The sequence below is a fragment of the Lineus longissimus genome, chromosome 8 (genome assembly GCF_910592395.1).
Source record: "Lineus longissimus chromosome 8, tnLinLong1.2, whole genome shotgun sequence".
NCBI lineage: Eukaryota > Metazoa > Nemertea > Pilidiophora > Heteronemertea > Lineidae > Lineus > Lineus longissimus.
The window spans coordinates 18,444,410-18,460,248 of record NC_088315.1 but is presented as its reverse complement, the minus strand read 5'-3'; the positions used below and the strand labels follow the sequence as shown (position 1 = coordinate 18,460,248).

The window sequence follows — 15,839 nt, the reverse complement described above, 5'->3', positions numbered from 1 at the left end:
GTCCTTAATAGAGAGGTGTCCGCTAAGGGAGGTTCTACTGTACCACTTATTTTCCAATTTAGTAGGTATGCAGATGCTAATATAAGTTCAGGGAAATCCACCTAGCATACATATAATTACACACATACACCACATAAGCTGTGCTAAATAATATAGATATATCTATAACCAGATTCTATAACTGGGGTAGCTATAAATCTAGAATATACAACAATCAAAAGGCTTGTGATTGATGAAAAGCTAGAACACATGAAGACTGCCACACTATATTTCTACAACATTCACTAAATAACTACAAAGTACAACTACTATAACTCTAGAATACAACAATCCAAATAGAATCAAACTGGAAAATACACTCCTCTCAAGAAAACAATCTAATCTCAAAATGCCACACTATACAGAAAAAGAGTAAAAAGCCCAGAAAAAGGCAAAATTTCCAGAAAGGCAAAGCTTTCACTTTACTATGATGCAACGCCAAAAGTGTTAAAATGCATGATCTCATCACATTAACCCTTTTTGCCAGGATTACATTTTTTCTGGGATTCCCTGTATTCCTACAACATTCACGAAATAACTCCAACTAATATAATAACTCTAGAATACAAAAATCCAAATAGAATCAAACAGGAAAATACACTCCTCTCAAGAAAACAATATGATTTTAAAACGCCACACCAAATTTCTATAACATTCACCAAATAACATCTAATTTGAATAGTCAAATATCGCAATTTTTTTGTTGACAAAAAGCCAAAGAATTGTATAAAGAGTACCTAGTACTGTTTGTAATAATATTTACCACTAAAAAAGGAGTCCCAAAATAAAAAAGGATACATGTACATGAAGATCAAATATATAATCATCCTCTTTCAAACAGGGCCTACAACACGACTTGTCCTTCTGTTTTCGACATTTTTTTTTTTTCAAACATACTTTGTTTATTCTATTTTAAAGGAGAAAATACATATTTGATACATAGGGATTCGGCAGAAGGCTCATAGCCTATGTAAAGCCGTCTCCCTGTTTCTGAAATTGAGGGAGTAAGTATGTATGGAGTGAAATGGCCCGATATTGTTGGGATGAAATATGAAAGTAACAATAACTAAAGCAGTATGATCAATTGATCATTGCATACAATAGGCTATCTCATACGTAAATGATAAACAAACAGAGTGAAATGGCCCGATATTGTTAGGATGAAATATGAAAGTAAAAATAACTAAAGCAGTATGATCAATTGATCATTGCATACAATAGGCTAGCTCATAAATGATAAACAAATGGAGTGAAATGGCTCGATATTATCAGGATGAAATATGAAAGTAACAATCACTAAAGCGGTATGATCAATTGATCATTGCATACAATAGGCTATCTCATAAATGATAAACAACGCTAAACTTATTATCTACATAGGCAAAAATGTCTACAAAAAATCTATAGAATCTTTAGAAAATCTGTATAGCACTTTCTTTCCCAAAATTTATACGTAATTTTTATATACAGTAGAACCTCCCTTAGCGGGCACCTCTCTATTAAGGACACCCTCTCTAGGTTTGATCGCAAATTGGTTGTTTACATTCAATTTGACCTCTCTAATCAGGACACCTCTCTATTAAGGAGAGCACGTGCCAGTCCCGAGGGTGTCCTTAGTAGAGAGGTTCTACTGTATATTCTATGTAGAAAATTACCTATTTATAGGTTTTTATTGGAAGTTTTTGCCAGTGTATCAAGGTCACAATATTTCTTGGTCACTGAGGTATAGATATGGGTGTGCTACTAAACTACTAAATTCTTAAAATTGATTAGTGAAAAAAACATTTTCTTCGGTAGATTTCCACCAGTCTGGTAGTTATTATTGCACCAACTATGAAATTAGTCGTTGCAACTATCGAAATAGCATAACATAATGCTTATAGGCTACATACAGGTTTATAGTTGTGATACCATTATATTACAGTAGAACCTCCCTTAGTGGACACCTCTCTATTAAGGACAACCTCTCTAGTAGGGACACTAGTTTTGGTCCCAAATTGGTTATTTCCATTCAATTTGACCTCTCCAATCAGGACACCTCTCTAATAAGGACAGCGCTTGTCAGTACCAAGGGTGTCCTTAATAGAGAGGTTCTACTGTACATTGAAACCCACGCTGTGAATTGGTTCTCAGAATGGGATAGCGAAACCTCACATATAACTCGAGGCACTCTTCATTTTAAAGTTTTTCGTCTCCCGAAATCACTGCATTTCAGATTCATCTGACGTCAGAACCATCATTTAAAATATCTTGTTGTCAAAGAATGATGTTGTCATCATCCAGATATTCATCCAAATTTTAATGGTTATGGGAGAGTTGTTTACAAAATAATTTCCCCTTCAGTTCAAGCCCCCCCCCCTCCCCTGCCCCGTTCTCTTCCCCCAACAATCTTGTTAGATGTTACCAAAAATTCTATAAAATGTGACTATAGCTTTTTTTGAAAGCATTTAAAAATAACACAACTAGGTCTGACACAATACATCTGATGAGGAAGAGAACTTAAACCGAGAAGGAATATTTCTTTCTTTCGGTAACCATGGTATATTTTGGTAAACATATAATAATATATTTTATTTCTTACACGTTGAAAATTAAAAGTAAACAGATATGGTTAAATTGTCCAAAGTAAAGTGTATATTTAAGTCAGGCAGACCAAACGCATTGGAATTATATAATGAATTTGCGGTGATTGATTGTTAAAATTTATGAACATAACAATTGTATAAAAAGCTGGAGGAACTGATTCCTTCGGGGAGTTTGTAGAAGTCATAATCAGAGTCGCAGTCAGAGAGAGTCGCAGTCAGAGAGAGTCGCAGCAGAGAGAGTTAGAGAATGCACAGAAGCATCATGTAGCCTAGTTGAATAAAGGAAAATCGTGTCCACAGAAAACAGGCTTCTGCCTTTGTCTTCCTCCGGAATGTCCTAGACGATCCGAGGAATGGAGCAGAGAGAGCGAGTAAAGTACCCAACCAATGAGGAACCTGCAGAACTAAAAATCCAGATGGCAGCACCAGTACTAAAAGGTACACTTCCCGTGCATTTTCCATTAAAATTTAGTTTTGTAGATTTTCTCACTAAAACTCAACAAAATAGAATTAAGGACCAATGAAACAACACTTTTGGTGCTATTTCTCCATCTAGAGTAATTTAGGGATGAAATATTCAATAATCATTGACCCGGGAAATGGCTTTCTCATTACAACCATGGTCCACTTGCCTGCAGGGCCCTCTATTGGCAGGTTTCGTTGTGCAGGTTCCTCATTAGATAACAAACATGGTAACAAACTGGATTACAATAGTGATGTGCAACAGTAAATGGTCACATAACTCAATTCATGGTCTTGTGGGATCATCAAGAGTTCCTACTTGCTTCCATGTTAACCCCAGTCCCATTGCACTAAAGTTTCAGTGCACAAGGGATATGTCGAAGGTAATGGCAGAGAGAATGACATCACATTTTTTACTTGGGTCAATGACATTTCCTTCATGTATAACCACTCCATGTTGAAAATGACATCATCTCAAACGTGGTCCAAAGATGCTGGTTTTTGGCAAAATCCCTGGATTGGTTATTCCGCCAGGAGGGATAGCAGTGATAGAATCAGAAATCAGGTAACCAGGTCTCTCAGTCCCAGGCCGAAAGTAGATTACGACAGCAAACTCAGCAGGAAGAACATCGGAGATGAAATCTGTTATCCAATTGCTGAAAGTTTCTCTGGCAAAGATTTGTCATTTGGTATGGACAAATACAGCTTCTCACAACATATTTAGAGCACTTGTAAAAATGTATAACTTAAATGGTACTTACCTTTCTCATGAATAGTTAACGCGTCACCTTCTTAGGACTCGAAAAACAGCCAAACAAAAACACCTACCTTGGCCCACAGTACATTTCACTCTTTTCATAGCTCTCAAATAATCTCGTTTCGATTTCAAGGATTGGTAATAATGAAATTGCTCCCATACCACAATAAAAAACATTGCCCTACTTACCAACTGGTACAAGAGTATCACTCCATACTAACTCTCGTTTAGAGTTTTAATGTCCTCATCTATGATAAAATCAGTCACAAGGTCGACCTCTTCAACCCAAGCCTCTTTGCCCAAGGCTTTGCGCTATGGAATGGCAGGTATCGACTTACACTCGGATAACGATTTCAGTCAGTGATTGCTTATGATTGATCCCTTTTGTCAAACGATCATCAGGCTCCTTCACGTAATTCCTACGGACTGGACAAGCTATAACTAATGTACTGCACAGTCTAGCTAGTGTCAGACAGTCCTGAAGGAACAACCTCCACACGACACCCTCTCTGCCATTAAAATACCCAATGATCGTTCAGGGTACTAAGAAACAAGTACGAACAAGTCAGTTCTGTGGAGGCCATCCCACAAAACATATCAACTTATTCTGTGATGAATTAATTCTGGGCTCATTTAACCAGTTTTCACCATCTGATTCAATACTGATTCTGTTGAAGTTGAATCCAGCTTGAACTAAAATTACACATCATACATCGTACTACATCAATACATTTAACAGCATACTGGTCGTCTACTCGATTTTCTTCTTCAAAAACTTTCGTGAGTGGAGGAGCATGTTCATCCTGTTAGATTCCTGATTACACAGTGTTTTTACGACAGGAAGGTCCTGATGGTGCCTGTAATCGGGCGTCTGCATATCGGACACTCCCGGAGGTTAGGCGCACAGTCTGCGCAGGCTACCAGGTGACCGCAGGGGACGAACACCATGCTGACCTCATTATCCATGCAGATTTTACACGTCGTCTGCTCCTTCAGCTGGCGATTTTCTTCCACAAGAGATTTTTCATCACCTGCAACAATACATTTTATGATTAAAGCGTTCAGTTCGGGGTTGAAGTCTCAAAAGTTCGAAAATCAAGTTCTGAAGAAGAGAAACATTCCTACTGGATGGATATCTTTGTTTATAAAATGACGTCATTCTGACGTCATTACCGTTGGCTGCGCGCGTGCATACTCGTATCTCAACAGAAGGGATGGCGGGACGTAACAATATCAATGTTGCACGATCGTTTTTGGTTTCACTTGGATACGAGGAGTGGGCACGAATGATGTTTACAAATTAGCTGTGACGTCAGCAGATATCCATCTATTATGAGATAAATGAGCTTGCATGTGGTTGCAATACCCCTTTGAGGAAAATATAAACAAAATATCCAGATTGTGCATCTAGTTTCGCATGAATTTCATAGCACACCTCTGTTATAGCTTGGCTACCTTGGACAATTATCAATGCGTATGCGTAACAAGACACGAAATCTGGAAATCTCATTGGGACTACTGCCGATTGAGGTATTGATTTAATCAAGGTGAGGCTTGGTAGGAGGCCTACTGGAGAGTGATACTGATAGAACAGCCATGTGACAGTAGAGTTCTGGTTTTCGTTTACTACAAGCACCTCGAAGCTCTGAAGTATGCTGAATATCCTAGTTGGTCAGCAGTACTATTAAAGGCCTCCTGTTGGTTAGATATTTGAGACTAGTAATTGACTTTGAAAGTGTCAACTTGTGTGAATACGTACTGAATAAAAATTTCAACAGCGAAGACAGATATACAAATACATTTGTACTACAAATATCGAATTTCAGCAAATTTGTATGCACGATTACTGCACTACGGCATTGTGTATAACTGCATTTCTGGACCACCAGTAATTAGGAGCGACGTACACCTTTGATGTTCCACCATGAAGAGGCGGCCATAATCTTGGATCCAGTCCAAGCAGTTAAAGTTTAGAGAACCAACTAATGGTTCAATGCACAGGCTGCGTGCTAGACTTTCGTACTCAGGAGTCAGATTTAAGTCCAGACAAAATCTCAGGAGTCCTGTAACAGATTTCTAAGTTAAGAGTTTCAAAATTGAGGGGCCAGTTTCATGCTTCAAAAGATACTTTCCGGGGTTATCTGGAGCCCTGAACACAGTACCATAGATGTAAACGAAAGACATCGTCTGAGCAATAATGCGATACAAACCTGGAATCTCTAGAGAAGCTGATGTCATCTGGGTCATAGGAGGTGCAGGAGATGGCCCTGCTGTATTGTCCAATTGTCCTCCGATGCCTGTCAGTTGAGGGTAAACAATTGTCATCGGCCTCCCTGCAATCATCAATTTGAACATGAGTGTGAACTTTATCACTAGAAATTAGGGAAACCAGCTGCTGCAAGACACATGATTAGCTGTGGCTTCATTTCAAGTTCAAGCTAAAATGTTGGTGCCAGCGGTAAATCTATAAGACAGACAAGTACTGGTTAAACACTTCAGTGGCTTGGAACTTTGGAGTTGAGTTTTATCAACGCATTCTACACATAAGCCAGGAATGCAACCTGACACCAAAAAAGGGGTGTATTCGACTCACCGTTCTCGAACGAGTCGAACACGCGAGAATGCGTTTGGAAACCGTTCATGTTAAAGTTAAAGTTTAGGGTTTATAGTCTGATATCAACTACGATATAGGTTATCATCCGACTTTCAGTTTAACCCCGGTCTGTCCTGAAACCTTTCAGTAGACCACAGATGAGCTGCTCAACCAGCGCTATAATCTGTGCATTTCTGACCGGTACCCATTTATACACCTAGGGTGCAGAGAGGCAAGTAAGACAGAGAGACCAGCCTACAGTCTCACGCCGACAGTGGGGATCGAACCCGGGACCTCTGGACCGCTGGTCGAGAGTCCAAGCCACTACACCACAGCGGCTCCCTGTTGCCAAATCCCTCACCACCTCATTCTGCTGGTGCAGCGGGAACGAACCAAGAACAAAGATGGCGGACAAGGACAGTTCGTCTGCTTTTTGCGTGTACTTTTTGTGCGATTTCAACAAGTAAACAATAACTTGAACCGGCTCTACAACTAAAAAATGTAAATATGCACTTGTACGAATGAAATGTGACCCATCACAGCAAAACCAGGCGCATATCGCACAGAAGATGAGCCTAAATGACACCAGAAGATAATGGAAGAAATTGATGTGCTCATATTTCACAAAAGGCAGACAACAGAGAAATGAACAAACAGTCTGTCTCAACCTGCCAAGCTCAGAGTGCCATGCGCCTGGTTTTGCTGTGACGGGTCACAAATTTTTAACATAGTCGACGAGAAGCAAGACGGGAAATCGATTTTATCGCGCCTTGTTTGTTGACGAAAATAACTTGCTGGCCGGGTTTTCCCATGGTTCCAGTAGGGTAGCTATGACAACAGTACTAACCCGTTCGAGACTCGGGAACGTGTTCGCCTGTTCTCGGTCCATTCCAGAACAGTGGAGAACAGTCGAACACGTTCCCGAGATGTCACTCGCATGGAGACTTACCAAACTCCTGTTGAAGAATGTTTTCATAGTAGGCGATTCCTTTCTCTTCAAGATTGGCATCTTCAGCCAGGACAGATTCAAGCATCTCTTGGGTGCTGGGGAAGTCATCACCTAGAAACACAATTCAAAATTAGACAATGATAACGACCCATCACTTTTGTTGCTATGAAATTTGTGTCTATTCTTGATTGCACAAAAAATGCTCTCTTGCTGAAAAAAAAGTTAACCAGGTTTTTTTTTAATTGATATTTTCCAAGCTATGGTATTACACATGGTGAGGTGCTGCCATCTATTAGAAAATCAGGATGATAGGATATCTGCCGCTCGACTAGTAATAGAAGCAGGAAACGATTAAAAATTGCAAGCGAAGCTTAAAATACATCTGACACAATTTTAAATATTTTTTTAAATCAACCAACATATGCTTTTTTACATAGCTATTGAAATTTAAGGCCCGAGAAAAAAAATGACGTCATCGGAAAATGAAAGGAAGTTACTGCTCGTCACATGTTCTCGGAACCATAATATTTCAACAACAGATGGCATATCAATGTAAGCCAGGTTGGTGATTTTTACTTAATAATGTTATTTGTGAACACCTTAATCGGGATGAATCAATAAGTTAATCACAAAAGGCATGGTTCATGCACAAAATGTGCGAATCAATCAATGCCGGCTTTCAGACCAAATCTGAGTGACCACCATGTACATGTATGTACATGTAATGTACAGGTGAACCAACAAAATGAAAGCAGATAAAAAGCATAATGAAGAAGATGCCTTTCTTATGATTCCTAGATGAGATTTCCAGAAATAGACAAAGATTCTTCAATTAGTAACTACTAGCATTATACCCAAGGCACAGGTAGGTTGAAATGGGATATACCTTGAACTGCATGGGCCGAAAGATTGAATTGCTATTGAAATTTGGCCGGGTCTATTTGGCAACAGGCATCATTTTTTGTCCTGTTTGGAGAGCCGCTTGCCAAACAGCACTAAAAAGCCACCCTGTTCGGCCAGCCGGGCTTGCCAAACAGGTAAAAAATCTAACCTGTTTGGTGAGCTGGAGACTTTACTTTGATATAAATGAGTTCGGCTCTCCATTCAGGACAAGAAAAAGTCGCTGTTTGGTAAGCCGGGCACTTCCTTGAAATTTAAAGCCCGAGAAGAAAAAAAGACGTCATCGGAAAATGAAAGGAAGTTGTTCATCACTCATACTGCTCTTGACATGTTCTTGGAACCATAAGATCATGAGATATCAACAAAAGATGGCATATCAATGCAAGCAAGGTTAGTGATTTTTACTTAAGAGTGGTAGCGACCAAAGAGATAGGATTTAAGATGCGATTTGAAGACCGAGATGCTGGCACATTCTCTCGCACTGCGTGGAAGTTGATTCCAGAGCCTTGGGGGCTGCAGTGGAGAAGGCTCGGTCGCCAAACGTTATCAACCTACTCCTTGGTCGCACCAACACTGGGCCAACAGATGAGGAACGGAGACTGCATCTAGGTTGGTAGACTTCTATGAGGGAGGATATGTAATGTGGGGCTAAATTGTTTAAGCACTTAAATACAAGGAGTAGGATCTTATACTCTATCCTGTCCCGGATATGGAGCCAGTGGAGGTCGTTCAGCACTTGAGTAATATGATCTGACCTGCAAACACCAGTGATGACACGAGCAGCACAATTTTGAACTCTCTGATACCTTGAACTGCATGGGCCGAAAGATTGAATTGCCATGAAAATCTAATGCAATATCGAAGGCTCGGGCGGTATTGGGGAGACAAATTAAACCAACCAATTGTCTACAGACCCGGAGTGTTGCTTGTATATGAAATGGTCCAGGGACCATGTGCTCACCTCGGGTAATGTCTATAAATGCATGCCATTTGCAGTGGATATGGGGAGAACAGTTTCTGGCTAGTTTCACCAGTTTTGATTCCATTGAATAATGTTATTCTTCTTGACTCAATGGCACAAAAGATAATTACCGGTGCCATTTAAGTGTAGCATTTTGGTTATAAAGTTGACTGAATTTCAGCGTTATTGAAGAGTGTACATGTCACATGGAAATTGGTTGACAACTGTTCAACAGTTTATGAGTAATAGGACTTCGTTCGATTTTCAGGATGGCAGCCATATTTGTCATGGGATTTGACTGAAACTAGGGATATTGATAAGAGTACATAGATACATCATCACATGAAGTTTGGTTGCAATCCGATCATTAGTTTCGGAGTAATAGGACTTTGTTATGGCCGCCTGGCGGCCATATTGAAAATTATGGAGAACTCAGATTGGCCTTCATATGTCGGCCTCCAAATGGCTCGCACCAATTGCACGATCACTACTATAACTTGAAAACGTATGCTCCTCTTAGCAAGGTCTTGGGCAAGGCACTTAGTCAACAGGCAAGCTAGAGGTTCAGCACCGTGAGTAGCTCCTTGCTAGGCCATGCCAAGAGTGCCTCTTCAGATACATCAAGTATTGAGAGTTGTTGTAGAGCACTTTAGACAGACCATGGTCACCTTCATTTGAAATTCCCTTCATAATCATGGGCTAGCTCTGGTTAACACAGCACATGTCCCTATGTTGACATCTGTTCACCAGTTTAGGAGTAATAGGACTTCGTTCAAATTTCAAGATGGCAGCCATATTTGTCATGGGACTTGACTGAAAATTAGGGATATTGATAAGAGTACATAGATACATCATCACATGAAGTTTGGTTGCAATCCGATCATTAGTTTCGGAGTAATAGGACTTTGTTATGGCCGCCTGGCGGCCATATTGAAAATTATGGAGAACTCAGATTGGCCTTCATATGTCGGCCTCCAAATGGCTCGCACCAATTGCACGATCACTACTATAACTTGAAAACGTATGCTCCTCTTAGCAAGGTCTTGGGCAAGGCACTTAGTCAACAGGCAAGCTAGAGGTTCAGCACCGTGAGTAGCTCCTTGCTAGGCCATGCCAAGAGTGCCTCTTCAGATACATCAAGTATTGAGAGTTGTTGTAGAGCACTTTAGACAGACCATGGTCACCTTCATTTGAAATTCCCTTCATAATCATGGGCTAGCTCTGGTTAACACAGCACATGTCCCTATGTTGACATCTGTTCACCAGTTTAGGAGTAATAGGACTTCGTTCAAATTTCAAGATGGCAGCCATATTTGTCATGGGACTTGACTGAAAATTAGGGATATTGATAAGAGTACATAGATACATCATCACATGAAGTTTGGTTGCAATCCGATCATTAGTTTCGGTGTAATAGGACTTTGTTATGGCCGCCTGGCGGCCATATTGAAAATTATGGAGAACTCAGATTGGCCTTCATATGTCGGCCTCCAAATGGCTCGCACCAATTGCACGATCACTACTATAACTTGAAAACGTATGCTCCTCTTAGCAAGGTCTTGGGCAAGGCACTTAGTCAACAGGCAAGCTAGAGGTTCAGCACCGTGAGTAGCTCCTTGCTAGGCCATGCCAAGAGTGCCTCTTCAGATACATCAAGTATTGAGAGTTGTTGTAGAGCACTTTAGACAGACCATGGTCACCTTCATTTGAAATTCCCTTCATAATCATGGGCTAGCTCTGGTTAACACAGCACATGTCCCTATGTTGACATCTGTTCACCAGTTTAGGAGTAATAGGACTTCGTTCAAATTTCAAGATGGCAGCCATATTTGTCATGGGACTTGACTGAAAATTAGGGATATTGATAAGAGTACATAGATACATCATCACATGAAGTTTGGTTGCAATCCGATCATTAGTTTCGGAGTAATAGGACTTTGTTATGGCCGCCTGGCGGCCATATTGAAAATTATGGAAAACTCAGATTGGCCTTCACATGTCGGCCTCCAAATGGCTCGGACCAATTGCACTATCACTACTATAACTTGAAAACGTATGCTCCTCCTAGCAAGGTCTTGGGCAAGGCACCTGGTCAACAGGCAAGTTAGAGGTTCAGCACCGTGAGTAGCTCCTTGCTAGGCCATGCCAAGAGTGCCTCTTCAGATACATCGAGTATTGAAAGCTGTTGTAGAGCACTTTAGACAGACCATGGTCACCTTCATTTGAAATTCCCTTCATAATCATGGGCTAACTCTGGCTAATACAGCACCCGTATACAATGCTCCTACCGTGTCCCTCGGAATATTCCATCAACCCTTCTGGCAATGTCAGATTATCCTACTTTGGCAGATCATACCTAGACTTGATGACCCCCAAGCATTTCGGTGACCTACTCCAACAAGTTGTGAACACCACCTACTTTCAGTACAATAAAGTCATCCACAAGCAATCGATAGGATGGCAAATGGGGGGGGGGGAGGGGGGGTGTGTGTCATACCTATGTTTCCCAGTACCTTTGTGTCATGGTACCTATATGTCCCAGTACCAAGGTACTTATGTTTCCCGCTACCCTTGTTTCCCCATATTATAATGAGAGACTATTTAAAGTCATGAGAATAAAACTACGCTGCAGTATGTCTCCCTTAAAATGGGGTTGGTTAAATACCCGGCACTGGCACGCTGGCACTGGCCCGATGATGCATCCCAAAATGGTCTGCAGTTCACTGAAATTCATGTATGAATTCAGACTGTTTGTAGGCTTGTATAGCCTGGCCTATGCATGACCGACATAGTTCATACTGTAGTCTAAATGTAATTGACATGATAGAATATAACTTAGTACAACAGACTAGTACTGGTCAGCATTAGGTGTAGGCTGCAGCCCACAGGCTGTGGTGAGGCTGTATTTGCAGCAGCTAGCCTTAAGCTTTTAGCTCCCTTTATAATTGACGCATAGCCTAGCCGTTTGGTTTTGCACTTTTGTGGAGGAGGCCTTCATGTCTAAATGAGCTAATGAATTATACACGGACTGGTCTGACATTGATTCTAAAATCTCACAATGTCTATAGGTTCATGCAGTTGATTGGGTACAACGTTTACATAGTGTTGGCCGTCGTCACATCAAGATACGTTGCAGCTCTGACAGTTTTACATTACTGAACGTGACGTGTTCGTAAGCGTTGTTCCCAATCAAGTGCATGAAGGGGCAGCGGTAGCGCAGTGGAAGAGAGTCGGCCTCATGATCAGGAGGTCGTGGGTTCGACTCCCGGCCGAGTCACTGCTTAGTTCCCCTACTGGTCGAGTTCAAGTGAGCACCTTCTGGTTCCTCCTTGAAACCCCCGATTGATTTCTGTGGAGACCGGAGTAATAATATGATATCCCAAAGTGCTTTGAGCGAGAACTATAGTGTCACGGAATTACGCTATATAAAAGACTCATTATTATTATTATTATGAATCTATAGTGTTGATGCAAATAACTCAGTTTGAGAGAGAAAGTATTTCTATTGGAAATCTTCGAGGCTTTTTGACATTTTCCTTTTTATTACAGTGTACATGCTGACCGTGTCTGAGCCTTGGTAGAATATCCTTTCAGTACAGGACTCACCTTTTTTTAACACTGACGAAAAAAATTCCGAGTAAATCACATTCATAATGATACAATAAAACATAAAACGTTAGTCGGATGGCAGCACTTCAATGCCCGTGGTATTGGTATCCATGGTCTGAAAAGACCCGATCACCACTGTGTTATGCATGGATTACTACTGAACTAAATAAAAAGCAATATGTGTTCTTTAAGGGACATGCATTGTCGAATTCAGGGAAAATGGATTTCCAGGAATTTGCAGCAAGCATGTTCGAGCTGACATGTAACAGCCTGGGCCTTATCCTGTAATCCAGTGTTTTTGTGTACAAGGAAACAATACTGGGAAACATAGGTACCGGGAAACATGGGTACTAGGAAACATGGGTACCGGGAAATATGGGTACCAGGAAACATGGGTACCGGGAAACATAGGTACCGGGAAACATAGGTACCGGGAAACATAGGTACCGGGAAACATAGGCACCATGAATCACAGGTACCGGAAAACATGTAGGTATGGACCCCAAATGGGTTCCCCTCGTCCCCTGTGCTGGCATACTTCTTCATAGAATAATTCAAATGCATGGTCTTGGACATCGCCTGTGGGGAGATACTTAGATGAAACAGGATTAGTTATCAAACAGGTATATGTGAAAAAAACTCTTTGGACATATTAATCTTTTCGATGTAGCAGCCATTTTATTGGCCGCCATTGCCATCTGCTGGCAGCCGATACCAGCGATGAACAGTGGAGCTTACTTTTAATTATCGCAACAGTCGAAACTATCCAAAAGTGTCGCCATCTATACTATTTAAAAAAAGTTACGGACGGACAGATGGACGACAGACCACCACTAACCACCCTGAGCACAGCATAAGCCCCATTGGTCTATGATTAAGCTGGCTAAAAATGAGTCTCCTGCATTGCTTTCAGGTTCATAAAAACATTGCCCATGTTCTCCCTTTAACAAAAAGATTATTGCCAAATGCAGTGCTGCCATATCTTGCCTGCTTTCAGAATTCTTGTGAAATACCGACACGAAACTGAAAGGAAACAATCAAATGTGTCGAATGCTTTTACTAATTTTAAAATCTGGCACACATCCACACACTATTTCATTGGGCGCATTAGTGACTTCAATTCGTGATATTTGTTGGGGAAACCCAGATGTCCGGATGAACAACGTCCTCTGGCCAAGGTTGTCCACCATTTTGTTGAACTAGAAAGCAGTGAAACACTTCAACGAATTATCCTATTTTGGTGAGTTAATCGACGGATATATTTTTAAGAACCTTACAATCATTTCATCAATAGTTCAGCAATAAATCAACACAATAGTAATGATAAACAACATCATTGTGTGGCCGATGGCATCATAAAAGTGAAGTATGCATACAAGCATACGAGAGTAGGTCTGTGCATTGGTATTGAGTAATCTACATGAGTTTATGTAGAGCAGTACCTGCTCTCCTGTGCGGTCACCATGGTAGTGAAAACCTTTTCACTGGCGATCGTTACTGTAGCGAGGATCCATTCCCAGTATGTGTTCAAATGCCTTGAGAAAATGCAAGATGTCCTCCATGCAAGCATCGACTTAGAAGGGAGTTCCCCAGGTTATTTCCATATGGAAATTCCATTGAAAGTGGAAGTGTTTTTGATGTTGAGGGGTTAAGATGACCTCCCCAAGGTCCCAGATGCACCTGAGGGCCTCAGTCACATAGATGTATTGTTTTGCCTCCTTATACTATTCAGGATGGACCTTCAGCTGAAGTTTTAGCCTTCAAGTATGAAGTTTAAAGGCTTACGTTGTCGGTTTACTTCAGGGGCTTTTTCCATAAAAATGACCCAGGCCACTGCTGTTCCAGCAAAGAGAAAACTTGCAGTTTTGGACAGATTGAAACAATCCACTACCTTGTGGTACACTCATATGACAAATCCAGGGTACACATAGCCTAAATTATCACGCAGCGATCGAAAAACGTCATACCAACACCAATTGTATACAAATAGCAGGCAAGCAGGCAAGCAGGCAAGCAGGCAAGCATGCAAGCAGGCAAGCAGGCAAGCAGGCAAGCATGCAAGCAGGCAAGCAGGCAAGCAGGCAAGCAGGCAAGCAGGCAAGCAGGAACGCAAGCAGGCAAGCAGGTAAGCACGCAAGCATGTATGTGTGATGCATTATGACTGACTACATGTATTGGGGCGTTGCCTGACGTTAGAATTAGAAATAAGATTATGTTGGACCAACTGTAATTGTATGAGGACAGTGAACGAACGACGCAGACCTTTGCCCAGTTGTCTTTTTGAATTACATATCATAAGCTGTGAATGAGGTTTTCAATACTCCCCTAGGGGGGGTCAAGATCGTCAAGACTGGGTAATTTCAGCATGAAAATTTACCAACAAAAGGGTTAATACATCAATCACTTGGCACTAACCCCATTATTTGAAATCACAATGGACTAGAGCTGGAGACAAGTTTGATTACGTCAAACCCTTGGTTTTATGAGTTCAAAGGACTGCACTATCAGAGTTTTATGTTTCAGAACAACCAGAGGTTAGCATACAATATCGGGCCCGCCCGGACACGAGGAAAGACTAGCTATGGAGCAGGGACTTCCATCTGATCAAGAACCGAATATATATCGCGGTGAGTACCCAATTTGTTATGGTAGCACACCGTAGTTTTTCATGGTAGCAGTTAGCGAAAGAGCAGTCGCCGAAAAGAGCAGGACGCAGCGTAGAATGCAATATTCATCAGACTGTACATTGTACATTGGGAGAATACCTGTACGCCTGCAGTGAGCAAGGGGTACAGAAGTCACCCCGTCTATGTCGCTTTAAGCTGATCGGTGACTTCTCCAAACCGATCAAAGAACTTCAATAAACAGTACACAAGAACTGGAACCGTAACCATCCAAACAGCCTTGCATCACGAGCAAAAATCATAAAATTAGATGTCCACTTTCCAATGATGCTACCGTGGCAACAAATGTTGACAATTTCT

The 15,839-nt window shown here is 41.2% G+C and overlaps 2 protein-coding genes across 2 annotated transcripts in view; one reads left to right on the top strand and one right to left on the bottom strand.

The window, feature by feature from the left end:
* Window positions 1–2,413: 2,413 nt before the first annotated feature.
* LOC135492142 (uncharacterized) overlaps window positions 2,414–15,839 on the bottom strand; it is a 37,354-nt gene continuing 23,928 nt past the window's right edge. Inside the window, exons 6-8 of the mRNA XM_064778350.1 lie at window positions 7,386–7,496; window positions 6,054–6,176; window positions 2,414–4,874 (exon numbers count right to left, since the gene is read on the bottom strand). Of these exons, the coding sequence (XP_064634420.1) occupies window positions 4,675–4,874; window positions 6,054–6,176; window positions 7,386–7,496 (434 nt within the window). The 3' untranslated portion in view covers window positions 2,414–4,674. The remainder of the gene's footprint in view (window positions 4,875–6,053; window positions 6,177–7,385; window positions 7,497–15,839) is intronic.
* LOC135492143 (serine/arginine-rich splicing factor 7-like) overlaps window positions 15,358–15,839 on the top strand; it is an 87,939-nt gene continuing 87,457 nt past the window's right edge. Inside the window, exon 1 of the mRNA XM_064778352.1 lies at window positions 15,358–15,482. The gene's annotated coding sequence lies outside the window, so the exon portion shown is untranslated. The remainder of the gene's footprint in view (window positions 15,483–15,839) is intronic.